Source organism: Podarcis vaucheri (assembly GCF_965113315.1).
Source record: "Podarcis vaucheri genome assembly, chromosome: 9".
Taxonomy (NCBI): domain Eukaryota; kingdom Metazoa; phylum Chordata; class Lepidosauria; order Squamata; family Lacertidae; genus Podarcis; species Podarcis vaucheri.
Window position 1 is genome coordinate 47,329,359 of NC_138767.1, and position 12,954 is coordinate 47,342,312.

The 12,954-nt window shown below is 44.5% G+C and overlaps 1 protein-coding gene across 4 annotated transcripts in view; it reads left to right on the forward strand.

Annotated features, from left to right (window-relative positions):
• Positions 1 to 6,878: 6,878 nt before the first annotated feature.
• GALNTL6 (polypeptide N-acetylgalactosaminyltransferase like 6) overlaps positions 6,879 to 12,954 on the forward strand; it is a 475,517-nt gene continuing 469,441 nt past the window's right edge. Inside the window, exons 1-2 of one of the 4 annotated variants that reach the window (XM_082237231.1) lie at positions 6,879 to 7,247; positions 8,474 to 8,806. In XM_082237231.1, the coding sequence (XP_082093357.1) occupies positions 8,669 to 8,806 (138 nt within the window). In that variant the 5' untranslated portion in view covers positions 6,879 to 7,247; positions 8,474 to 8,668. Of the gene's footprint in view, positions 7,248 to 7,441; positions 7,600 to 7,690; positions 8,037 to 8,473; positions 8,807 to 12,954 lie in introns of those variants that run through there. The other 3 variants (XM_082237233.1, XM_082237234.1, XM_082237232.1) reach the window with 3 other exon arrangements.

Sequence of the window (12,954 nt, forward strand, 5' to 3'; positions counted from 1 at the left end):
CACTCCACAAAGGCAACACTTTTGAATTTTAGTGAAATTGTTACAGGGAGGAGAGGTTATTCCTGAACAGTGATAAATCTGAAAATGGTACAGTATTACCATCTGCTGCCCTTCAGATGATTTCCTTCATTTATGCTTACAGGGTGTTTCTTCACAATAGCGAAGCCACAGACAGGGAAATGGAATAATACACACTGATTTCTTTTAAAAGTAAGAGAGTGAGCAGCCAACTGAAGCCCTGCAGACATCCTCCCTGGCTTCTAACGTTTACAAGAAAACCCGGCCAAGGACATCATGGGGGTTTTCAGGAAGGGAAGGCAGCCGGGAAGACTGCAGAATGCAGATCACCCGATGACAGATTATTTGTCAAATGTAAGAAAAGACACTTTCCAAACAACTCAAAAGTAGGGCACAGCAACAAAACAACAACAAAACCCTGCACCCCACCCATGGAAATTTTCACCAAAATTTTCCCTCCTCTTAGAAAATAAATTCTTTTCTCATTAATTGACAAAGAATGGTTGAAAAGGCACAGAACAAGCATAGAACTAGATTTCTTTTTTTAAGGTAGAAGATTTCTCCTGATAGATGAAACACCCTTGTATTGTGGAACAAGCATGATTGCCGTTGTGTATTCAGCAAGAGTGACAACTTCTGTGTGGAACCAGTCGTAAGGAGTTGTGTGATGAGAGGAATCGTATCTGGATGGCAGGAAAGCTTGTTTTCTATGGCAACTGTGTTCACAATCCACACTGCCTTCTGCACAACTACTTTGCTGTTAGATTCCACACCTTATACGTCACACCACTCTTTTCACCACCTCTACAGATGGTGCAAAAAGAAATAACGGCACTTGGATGTAAACCAAGAATAAAGCATCATAGCAAGATCAGATAAATAATGAACAATTGCAGGTTACCTTAAAAAATTTTTAATCACACAAACATACACACACAGCGAGAGAGAGAGAGAACTAGCTGTGAAATCTTACCAGAGAATATTAAGTAGAACACATATATTGTGAGTGCGCAGAAATGAGTCTCAGTATAGATCATGAGATCTGCTATGATAGCAAAGCATGCCACTCTCCAACACTTGAATACATCAAGAAGACACAGAAGAGCTTCTGAAACTGGCAGTCAAATAACGAAAAGTACCAAATAGGCGTGATACTACCATAAACATCTGGTTTGAATTCTTAAGGCTCCCAATTTCCCTCCCTTGACCTCCATTTCTGGCTAGCCTTACCTTTCTTTTCCTGTTCTCTACTTCCTCTGTTTCTCCATTTGTCTTGCTACCCTTCTCTTTTTCTGCATTAGGAAGGAGGAACCTGTGGCCAGTTTTCAGGGGAAACATTCTAGTAGGGGCAGGATGATGATTCCCCTTCACTCTCCTCTGCTTCAACACACCCATTCCTACAGATGCAAAGGAGAAGAGGGCATCAAGGCTTCATTACAGGTGACTGCTGAGTTATACACACTGCACTTACCCGTTAAAAGGATTCACAAAGCACTTCACAACAAATGTTTCCAAACTGATGTACAATGCAAATATGAAAGGAACAACATGTGTAGCAACAATTAAGTATGCATACATGACAGCCTTGACAACACACAACTGCAAGATTCCATATACTATGCAATATAAAATGGCAGAGTCACTGTTTGATAGGAAGCTGATTCCACAGAGTTGGGAGCTGTAACACTAAAAGCCCAGCTTCTAGTTGATGTCAGGCATACAGTACTTCTGGGACATATGGGACTCTTAACAACACTCCAACAGAGAAATGCAATTACTGGGCAGGGACACATGGGGCAAGGCAGTCCCTCACATAACCTTGGTTGTCAAACATGCTTAGTAAATAGACAAAAAACCTGGTTACATTCATGCATAGGGAACCTTTCACCTTTTTCCTTCTAGCCAAGGGATTTCTTGTGCATGTTAAGTAAACCACAGCTTCTTTGTAGCTTCATCATATGCTGTATGGTAGATCAGGGGTGCAGAACCTCAGACTATTTCTCCTGGATTGGAAGAAGCTTGTGAAGCTGAGGCACCTGTGTGTTCTAAGCTGCCATGCTCCATGGTCAGGAATGAGGGCTGCTAACTGCACATGAGGATGCATGAGCCAAGGCACTGACTAGAAGATTCCACCCAAGTAATATTCCAATTAGTTAATAGCCACCAATCCTGGTTGCTATGCTTTCTAGTATAAAGCTAGCCTTATTCCCAGTTTTCAGACACATCCTCCTACAACCACATGGTGTGTGATATCTCTGTAACATCTTGAGTTTACCTCTTCTGTGTTCAATGTTTTGTTTGTGGGTGGTTGGGCATTAGAGCTTGGATAGGTTAGCTTTGCTGATTTATTCTAGTTTATAACTCCCAATTGTATTATTCAATTGCAATTTTTATATGGTGTTGCTTAGTTGTATTTGGGTTCTCTTTGTTATTTTTTACTTGTTCAATACATCTTTTTCCTTTATCATTCAGTCTATGTCTTCCTGGGTAAAACCTTGATACTGAATCCAGTTCTTGCTTCCTGGTTACTGGCCCTGTACAATTTTGTTAGCTACCAGCTCAGGAAACATGATCCCCCCCCCAGCTCTTTTTTCTCTGGGCTCTTAGTGGTGTTTGGTAAGGTCTGGAGGTCTCCTCACCCAGGCTGGTTAGACAGAGGGAGCAGCAGCAGAGTCCCATGCAGGAGGTGTTGGACCCTGTGTATTTGGCAACTGCTGAGTCACCAAGGATGGGATCCTGGGTCTGGGGAGCAAGTTCTTGACAGCCTTGAATCATACCTTCGTTGAGCGCCTTCCCTGTGGTAAAGGGTAAATGACACACAGGGCAAATGATCTGTGAGCCCAGGAAGATACTGAGGAATGTTCTATGAATTAGGTGCTGGATAAAAAGAGAGTAAGTTGCAAATTACAGGTTGATGGGAGTTACAGTCCAGTATTTGGAGGGCATAGGTTAGCCCCCCTCGATTAAGAGGCATCTGCTACAAAGTGTTGGACTAGCACAACCTTCCCCAACCTTGTTTTCTGCAGATGACTGGAACAGCCCCAGCCAGTATATTCAGTAGTCAGGGATGATAGGAATACACTCCAAGTCAACCAGATTGGGGAATAGGACTACACTGTCCCTTTGTCCAATTCATCAAGGTAATTCCTTTTCTATTAACACTGTCACAGAATAGCTTTTATTTTGCTACTTTAGTATTATTTCAGTTGATTCTCTTTTGAAAATCATGAATAGTTTAGTAATTGCCCAAAGCCTAACTTGTATATTTGCACGTTGTCTAGACAACCACTTTGAACAGTAGCCATCCATCACTCGTTGTTCAACCCAGTAATGATTAAAACTCTTGTAGAGTAGACTGTCATTATACCTCATACACCTCCTTTATAGAATTGCAGAGTTGGAAGGGACCACAAGAGTCATCTAGTCCAACTCCCTGCAGTGCAGGAATCTTTTACCCAATGTGGGGCTCGAACCCAAAGCCCTGAGATTAAGAGTCTCATGCTCTACCGACTGAGCTATCCCAGGTCATAGTAGGGAGAATTGACTTGTTGAATGTCATTTATACCTTTTTTTAAAATTAGTATTTTCCATAACTTTTATAAAGCCATTAATAAAGCAATTATCATTGATATCAGACAGCTGAACCACAAGTATGGTGACATAACATTCCACTACGTAGCTGCAATGTCCCCAACAGTTTATTCTGTATTTATTCCATAATGACATAACAAACACACTAGGATTGGTGACGGATGTTTCCCTTCACATGAAAGGCACGAGAGGCCCATGTTGATCAAAATGACTCACACTGACTAAACCTGAATGCTCTGTACTGATTAACAGGATCAAAAGCTTCCTGCATGTTGTCTCAGGACCTTAGCATATGCTTGCTGCTTTCTCTCCTAGCTGGAAAGCTGTTGACACCAGATTTTTGCCACAGAGGAGAAATGTGTCTGTATTGAAATGAAGTCCATCTGGGTCCAGTCACACAGTATAAAAGTGTGTAATTAATACACACATACAAACTTGCTATTCCGTCCATTGACATCCAAGAATGAAGACACCATTTTGGTTTTAGGCTGCACACACACACTACATTTAGAGCACACACACCACACCTCCAAAAAAAGAATTCCAGAAAGTTTAGTCTACTCTTCACAGAGCTGCAATTCGAAACACCCTTTGGATTGGGTGTGTGTATGTGTGCACACACACTCTTTAAATGTATGGTGTTTACACAGCCTACATCTTTTCCAGTAGAGAAAACTTCTGTTACTTTCAGCGTAAGGAAGCAGGTAGCATGGGAAACTGCTTGTGTGAAGTCAGATAATAAGTCCATTGTCTAGAGAAGCTCTCCATGGGCAGGAGTCTTCCCCAGCTCTAGCTAGAGATGTTGGTGACTGAATTGAGGAACTTCTGCATTCAAAGCATGTGCTCTACAACTCAGCCTTCCCCTTCACTGCAGCATATTTGGCGACATGTGTAAATCAGAGGATCTACAGCCAGTGTCATGATCAGTACCCCCCTCCCCGACCCGGCTTCTTTCAGATGTCCTTTAGGCAGGAATTTGCTAAATTCATTCTGCACAGTTCAAGTAACATAATTGATTTTGTTCTATCATTGTTCCATTATCTTTTTAAATGGGGATAGTGTTGCGGAGGATTGACAACAGAGATATTTTCATTTGCAGGATGGAGAATGCTTGCTCTACATTCTTATACATGTTGCTTTATACAAGGAAAGAGAAAAGGAAACAAAACAGCAGAAATAGCCACATGGTATGCTGATTCAACATGGCATATGCCACCATCACAGAAGACATAAGGCTCCCATAAAGACACCTTAATAGCAGCTAAAAAGGACACATGGGGCTTCTGCATTAAGTTATTCTACTATGGCAGGAATGTATTTTACATTCCTCAGCTAATCTGAAAAAGATTTCATATACTGTACCTGTTTAGGGTTTTTTTGTGTGTTTGTTCCATCAGTCCCTGTAATCTCTCATGTTTCTGACCAGCTTTAAGGTACATTTCAATATAATCCTGAATGAATGAGGTTTTTGTCCAGGGAACTTGGTAGTAGGAATCAGAAAGTACAGTAGAGATCTAATTACTACCAACTGTAATCATTGCCAAACACAACATATGTAATTAAGGAAAACACATGGAAAACTCACCAGCACTAACAAAACTCAAAAGCACACAAGCATTCTTCATTGAGGAAAAGATTTGTTAAGTGGGATGGTGATCCCAGAGGTGCAGGGTAGTTCCAGGTGCAACAAAGATCCATGTTGATTTCACTCTTGAGGTGTTACACATGAGTAGTCATTGTTATGTCCATTTCATCTCTGAAGAGCTTCCTTCCAATTCCTCTATGTCTGGGGGTCATGAACATGCTGTTAAGATAATGCACAGTGGACCTTATTTCTCATAGTTGTTGTGAGGGTAAGTTGTGAAAGGGATAAATAACGAGTCTCTATTCCATCATAACCACTGGATAGATGAAAGCACAGAGGCTCACATTGGTTGTGTTTACATGCCACAGGAAATGGTTTACTTTGAATGAGTAGTGTTTATTTTTGGATTGCAATTGTGTTATCAGTTGTGGTTTGTTTGGAAGAAACAAGTTCACATGTTATGGTAAGCCAAAGCTTGTGGCTGTTGTATTTGGCTACAGGGCAGAAGGAGTGGAATGAGAGGGCATTATGGTTTACTACAACATGCAAATGTGATGGGAGTCAGATCTTGCAAATATTACTAGTGGTGAAGAGAATGAGATCTTGCAAATATGACTACCAAGACAAGAATTGCTCCCCACAGGCAAACCATCTGCAGCAGCTTCCCCATGGTGACTACAATCTGTTCCCAGATCCATAGTGGCTTTTGAAGTCCAACCTTGCAGTCCAGGAATCCAACCACCATACCCAAATTTTCCCAACATACATGTCTAACCTCTTAGAATATTCCATAACCTCCCCGAACAACCTGATTCATTACTGGTCTGCTTTTCTACAGATCTGATTTTTGAATGGCATAGCAACTGTATTTTGTCCATGTTCCATTTTTTGCCATTAGAAGGGCACTGTGCAAAGACCCAAATGCAACTGGAGTTGGAGCAGTGCCAAACACACTAGTGGCTGCATTTCTTCTGTTGCCCCCATCCGCTTTGACCTCAACTCTTTAGTAAAGCCAATAATTATACTGCCATACAATCTCCAGCTCAGGAGCTGCCTCTTGGACTGTGCCAGTGGCGGTTTACATGATGGAATTCTTCCCATTTGGGAACATACATAGGGGCAGAAACTGTTCTATATTTGGAGCTCATCCTTTCTCCCAGGGGCTCTGGGTGCCACCCACCCATCACTCCTGCCCATTTCATTGCCCCCAACAATCCTGCAAGGTAGAGCAGGCTGAGAGACCACACCAAGGTCACAGAAAGGTGGACTGGAACCCAGATCTCCGTGCTCCTGGCCCAGCAGCGAAACCCATACACCACACTGGCTTTTAAAGATATTGCCTTTCTTGGCTTCTTCTAGCCTTTGTTTCTCGCGTGGACAGTTGTAGCGCGTCAACCCCTCGCCTTAAGTGGTACAGTCCAGGCACAGGCTTAAGTCGCTTACCACCCTCACCTGAAACTAGGCCTTCGCCCAAGTGATTCTGAGCGGGGGCCGGCGGAAGCCTCTTTCTTCGTGAAAAGAAACGGATCATCGGCCGGGTCCTCGCTGGCCTCTTAGCCCAACTTTTATTTGGGGCACTCTTCAGCTGCGCACGGTCCCCTCAGACCCGGGTCGCGTCGCCTCCGTCGGCTTATCCTCAGCGCCAACTTGCCCGGGGCCATGACGCACCACCAGGCCCCCCTCGGGCGGAGAGCTCCCCGTTCACCTGGCGGAGGCGGCTGCGAGAGAGAGCGCGCGGAGGAGCGCGGCCGCCGGGGAGACTCCGCGCAGGAAGCCGCCCTGCCTCTCCGCCGGCAACGGGCTCCGCCACCGTCGCCTCTTCCTCCGCCGCCTCTGTCGCGCCCCCGCCCCCTTTCTGCGCGCCTCGTCGGAGAAGCCAGCTTGCTGCTGCTGCCGCCGCTGCCGCCAGCGCTCAACTGATCATGAAGGAACCAGAGGAGGCGAAGAAGGAGGAGGAGGAGGAGGAGACCAGCAGCACCGGAGGAAAGCGCTGCTCCTGCTCAGCCGCGGCTGCTCCTGCTCTGGGGTGGGCAGCTCTGGACAGGGGGGTCAGGTGAGAGGCGGCTGCTGCGGGGCGCGCCGGCTCTCCAGGGAGGGAGGCTCCGAAGGGCGGGCGGGCCACCCTCGCCACCCGCGAGCCCAAGCCCCAATTCCGGGAATTAGGATCTCCCGCACGTGTGAGCCGCCCGCTGTCGGATGGGAGGCAAGGGGAAGAGGCGGCTGGGCCAATAGGGGAGGGGGTCTTTCTTGCCCACCTTCCGCCCACTTTTCCACATCGCCTTGGATCCCGATGTGGGGGGCTGCCGCATCAGCCGGGCGCGTTGTGGTCTCCTCGTCTCCCAGCTTCAAGACGATGCTCTAAAAATGTTCCGCTGCTGAAGAATGGTAACCTGATGAGTGCAATGGTGTGATTTGTTTTTATTTTGCCCTGGATGCTTCTCTTGCTTCTCTCTCTCTCTCTCTCTCTCTCTCTCTCCCCCTCCCTCTCTCTCTCTCTCTCTCTCTCACACACACACACACACACTCCTCACTCAGCAATAGTCTGCACACCCCATTAGCCCTGCCTAGGAATGGATGGGGAGGGATAGTCTCCGAGCCAGACCGTCTGAGGGGGTGTGTGTGTGTGTTTGCGTGTTTGCGCGCGCTCTGTCTGTGTGTGTGTGTGTGAAGTCATGCCAACTGGAGTCTGCCGAAGCGCTTTCCCTTCTGCCAGCGAGGTTGCTGGGGAGGGAAGAAGAAAAGAGGGGCTGGTCTTTCCGGAGGAGGGATGGTGTGTGTGAGAGAGCAAGGGAGTTGGAAGATGTCTTTTCCAACTGCGAGTCCCCGTTGCGCGAGGTCCCAGGTAAGGCTGAACCTTGTGACCCATTTCATTGGTGGGAAAGGCGCGCACACCGCGAACCGAGTTCCGGGAGCCCCTTGCCACTCGGGGAGAAATCTCTGCTCTGGCAGGAAAGAAGATCTTGCCAAGTGCTCCTCCCCCGCCTCGTCTCCTTAAATTCTGCCACTGGCGATGGAAGAATGGGTCACCCCCGAGTTGGGTGACTCAACTGCCCTCCCTACTTCCCCACCCCATTTGCTCTCTGTAACTTCTGGGCTTCGGCAGCGGCAGCTCTGCAGCCAATCGTATCGACTCTATTGGTTGCGGGGGGGGGGGGTAAGGGGAAGGTACAGATCCATAGGCTTTTAGGATCTTTTCGGGGCGATGGGGCAGGGCTGTGGCTGACAGGCTGTGTCAGAGAATAGCAGGAGTAACTCCTTGTCTTTTCCTTGGATCCTTAGATTACAGACTCCCCCCGTGAAGGGGTGACCAAGCTGGAGGCAGAGTTGAAGTTTCTGCTCACAGTTTGGGGGTGAATCGGTGAGACTGAGGAGCGCAAGAGGGAAGTCAAAGGGAGCTCTGGACCACGGAAGGAAAAAGCAGAGAGAAGGATACCCATCACCTTATTTCTTCTCTGGCATCCGTTGCCACTGGCCATGAAGAGGAAACAGAAAAGATTTCTGCAAATGACGTTGTTGTTCGTGGTGACTCTGATTTTCCTGCCCAACATCGGACTCTGGTCTCTGTACAGGGAAAGACACCTGGTGAAATCCACCATGCTGGGAGAGCAGCAGGTAAGCAGAAAGCAAAAGATCCGGAGCAGCCCGGAGCATAGAGAGTTTTCTTTTGTGTGTGTGTGTCTGTTAAGTGGAGAGTTAAAGCATCTGTTTAGTCGCCATAAAAAGCTGAATGGCTCTTAATTGTGATGCATCCTTTTAACTTGAGGCTCTTCCTCCGTGAATGCTGAACACAATCTAAAGACCCAATGAGGAAGAGGAGGATTTGGTACTAAGGTTTTCTGGAAGAAGGACAACTGTATTGTGAAGGGAGAAAGTTGGGAGAGGCTAATTTGTTGGATTTCCAAGAACAGTAATTGACTCTAGCCTGGGTGTGAGAGATGAAATTGAAGCCCACATCCCCTTCCCCAGCAGTGATCATAGCCCATGATCTGTAGTGAGACTAAATTTGAACCACAAAGTTTGGGCATGGGTGTGCCTAGGTGTGTGCATAAGAAGTTTTCTCCTGATCAGAATTTTGCTATCAATTGTAAGGTCTAGAATGCAGTTGTGCCTAAGCAGTGTAATGTGGAATGAAAAAAATGCCATGATATGGTTTTAGAAATAGGTATACATGCCTCAGTATGGTCACATGATGATCATCAGCACTAATTTCATTTTTCATTGAACAAAATGTCTTATGGTTCTTATCTTTCAAACAATCCAATGAATAGATTAAGCTGAGAGATTAGCCTTCTGGGGACTTGCAAAAGGCCATCTAGTAAAGTTCACAGTTTGTCTTGCAGGCAAACTTAGCATCCTATTTGATCAGTGCAGTGCTCTTCCTGCTAGAACCTGTTTCTCTCCCCACCCCACCCCCCAGTTTCCTACTGTTCCACTAACACTTCAAAGTGTCCAGGTTCCTTCTTTCACCAAATGTTGTTCTAGTAGTCAGACTCTATAGACAAAAGTATGCACACATACTCTCTGTTCGTGGACTGTTCTATCTGCTTGATGTCATAATGTGCTCCTAAGTATCTCTAGTTTATAGTGTTCGTCATCTGAGATTAACAGCAATTAATCTAACCTATATTTTTTGTCATAATTTTCAACTCATTAAGTTTATGTATGGCTCATAAACCAAAATAAGACTTGCATTAAATTAAGTGCCTTTGAGAGAGTTGCTTTAATGCAAAACTTTAAATCATTGCTGCTGATAAATTAGGAATGGCAATATTTCACTTGCAAATATTGCTGTGGGCCTAACTGCAAATTGTTCCATATAGATTTCAAACATTTCACACATGCATAAGGGTGAGAGATGCATGAAATAAAATAGAAATAGAAATATATGCTGTAGCTTGTTTATCACTTATAATGCACTGGGCAACAGCCATATATATTAACTGTTACTTTAATGTCCTTAATTTCAAGGGCCATCAATCAAAGTGTATTATATCTTTTCAACAGAGTGAATGTTTATAAATTAGTTTGATCAATGGAAGACACACTAATGCACATTCAATTGTTGATTGATAGCCTGCTGTTGACATTTGCTGTACACAGTTTCTATATGTTAGGCTATGAAGTGCTCTGAATCAAGGCAAAGCTTTACACTTATAAAGCATCACTCTTTTTTAGAAGACTGCTCCTTCATAAAATGATTGTAAGGTTTAACAGACTTTCACAGCACAATCCTCATGCTTACTTGGAAGCAACTCTCAGTCTGTTCAGTAGGGCTTACTCCCTGGTAAGTATGCCTAGTATTGCTGCTACAGAGCATACTATTCTTCTAAGCCTCAGTGTGCTTAACCATATTAAACTATAAATGACTTTTTAAAAAAAGTATAAGTAACTGTTTTTTAGCAGTTTGGTTGAAGGGATTTTGAGGTGAGAAATGCACATCTGAATGGCTGATGCCCACTTTTGTGTTCTAGTTAACTGTCAGCCCAATCTTAGCCCTGTTTACGCAGAAGTAAGTCCTGCTATGGTCAATGGAGCTTACCCCTTGCTAAGTGTGCACAAAATTGCGGCTTAACACATTACCTTGAGTGGAAGGAAGAGTTATGCCACAACCCTAAGTGTGTTTGATCAGAAGTTGAGCCTCATCAAGCTCAATGGGGCATACTAAAGAGTACATATGGAAAAGTGGGCTCAGAATTGGAACAGCAGATGAAGAGCAAAACAACAACAAGCAATAAAAACTTCCCTCTTAAAAATCAATGCATGGACAATGAGGAGATGAGCTCTGGAGTTCTAGGAGATCACTTGCTGGAACATGTAGGGTGAAATTAGCACTAATAAGGTCTTTAGAAATCACCCTGCTTGAGTAACTCTGTTCTTGGCTGTGCTGGAGAAGCAGTATTACCTCCCCATTAGTAAAACAAGACTTTTAACAAAATGTTTTGAGCGGGCCTTCACATCACACAAAATAGTATCTATACAGGCCTGTGATTCAGGTTTCGAATAAGTGTGCAAATAAATGTATTTATTGTAATAAGAGGGAACAGAATATCAAGTTGATGCTTGGTAGTGTGCATTTTGTGTGCAAGAGATGTGCTTTCCTGTGTTAATTATTAGTTCTACATCTCCTGCTTTTCAGCCAGATGTGCAAGAAATAGGGTGCAAGAAATTTGGGTTCTAAGACTACATATTTACATGGCATCATTTATAGTTCAATCTCAGGAATATGTGCTTCAAGAAGTGGTGCCAACATTTCTTGAATAGTTTCTCCACCTCCCATTATACTGGTATTGTACTAAGAAGCTGTCTGGCTTTCACATTTAAATTCATTTGATCAAGTTCTAATCTGAATGGACCTGAGTCTGAGTGCAGCAAAACAGACCTTTTTTTCCAGCTTTTGATATTCCAAATTTTTATATTTCAGATGGGTCTCTCACTAAAAGAAAAAGTATACCACATTTCAGTTATTTTTATTACCGTGATTGCTATTTAAGATCAATAATATCCCTGGATTGGTTGGATTGGGAGTCACTTGTTTGGAGGGCCAAAACAAGTGTCTGTTATACATTGGCACTGCTTGCTCTAGGATTAACCTCCCCACACTATTTAATTCTATTACAGACAATGTAGTTCTGTAGAGCCATCAGTCATTCTGCATATTACACCCTAGTGTGGCTTCTTGACACATTGACTGAAAACTTTATAAATATTTCCCTTTGTGAATGCTTTTTAATACACAGAGGTCTTCAAATTGTTTTTGTTTAAAGTTTGTAATGTACACATACCATAGTTTGTTAGGTCTGCAATCCTATATCCACTTACTTGGGAGTGAGATCTGTTGAATCCACTGGAATTTACTTCTGAGTAGAGGTGCATCTGAGACGCGGGTGGCGCTGTGGGTAAAACCTCAGCGCCTAGGACTTGCCGATCCTATGGTCGGCGGTTCGAATCCCCGCGGCGGGGTGCGCTCCCATCGTTTGGTCCCAGCGCCTGCCAACCTAGCAGTTTGAAAGCACCCTCGGGTGCAAGTAGATAAATAGGGACCGCTTACCAGCGGGAAGGTAAACGACGTTCCGTTTGCTGCGCTGGCTCACCAGATGCAGCTTGTCACACTGGCCACGTGACCCGGAAGTGTCTGCGGACAGCGCTGGCTCCTGGCCTATAGAGTGAGATGAGTGCACAACCCTAGAGTCTGGCAAGACTGGCCCGTACGGGCAGGGGTACCTTTACCTTTACCTTAGAGGTGCATCTGTGCAGATAAAACAGTGAAACTTGAAAGGTTCATGGTCTAGACTGTATGGACTCGCATAGCATTCCCACCTGAAAGGAACTGGCATTGTGTACTATCAGTGATTTTTTTTTTATTTAGGTTCGTTTGTAATTGGTATATACTGTATTCCTTCCGCTGCATGAAATATACATGGGAAATGATAGGTGGCTGATTGAGCCATTGACTGGCAAAAATAGCAGTAGCTGGTGTCAAAATGCATCACAATCACTGGCAGATCTGTTCCTTAAATAATCAGAGACAGGAAACCAGCCTCTGAGGATCCATGAGACAACAAAGGTGTGCAAGGATAGTTGAAGGAGAGTAGTGAAACTAGAGAGAAATGTTGGACAGATCCCCATGTCTGAACGATGCCCAGAAGGCATCTGAAGAGCTAAGGCAAATAGAAGTGACAAGATATGACATCCTAGGGCTAACTGACAAATTAAAGGCTAACCAGTGTCCAGGTGGGAATAGTATCCACCCAAGAATTCTT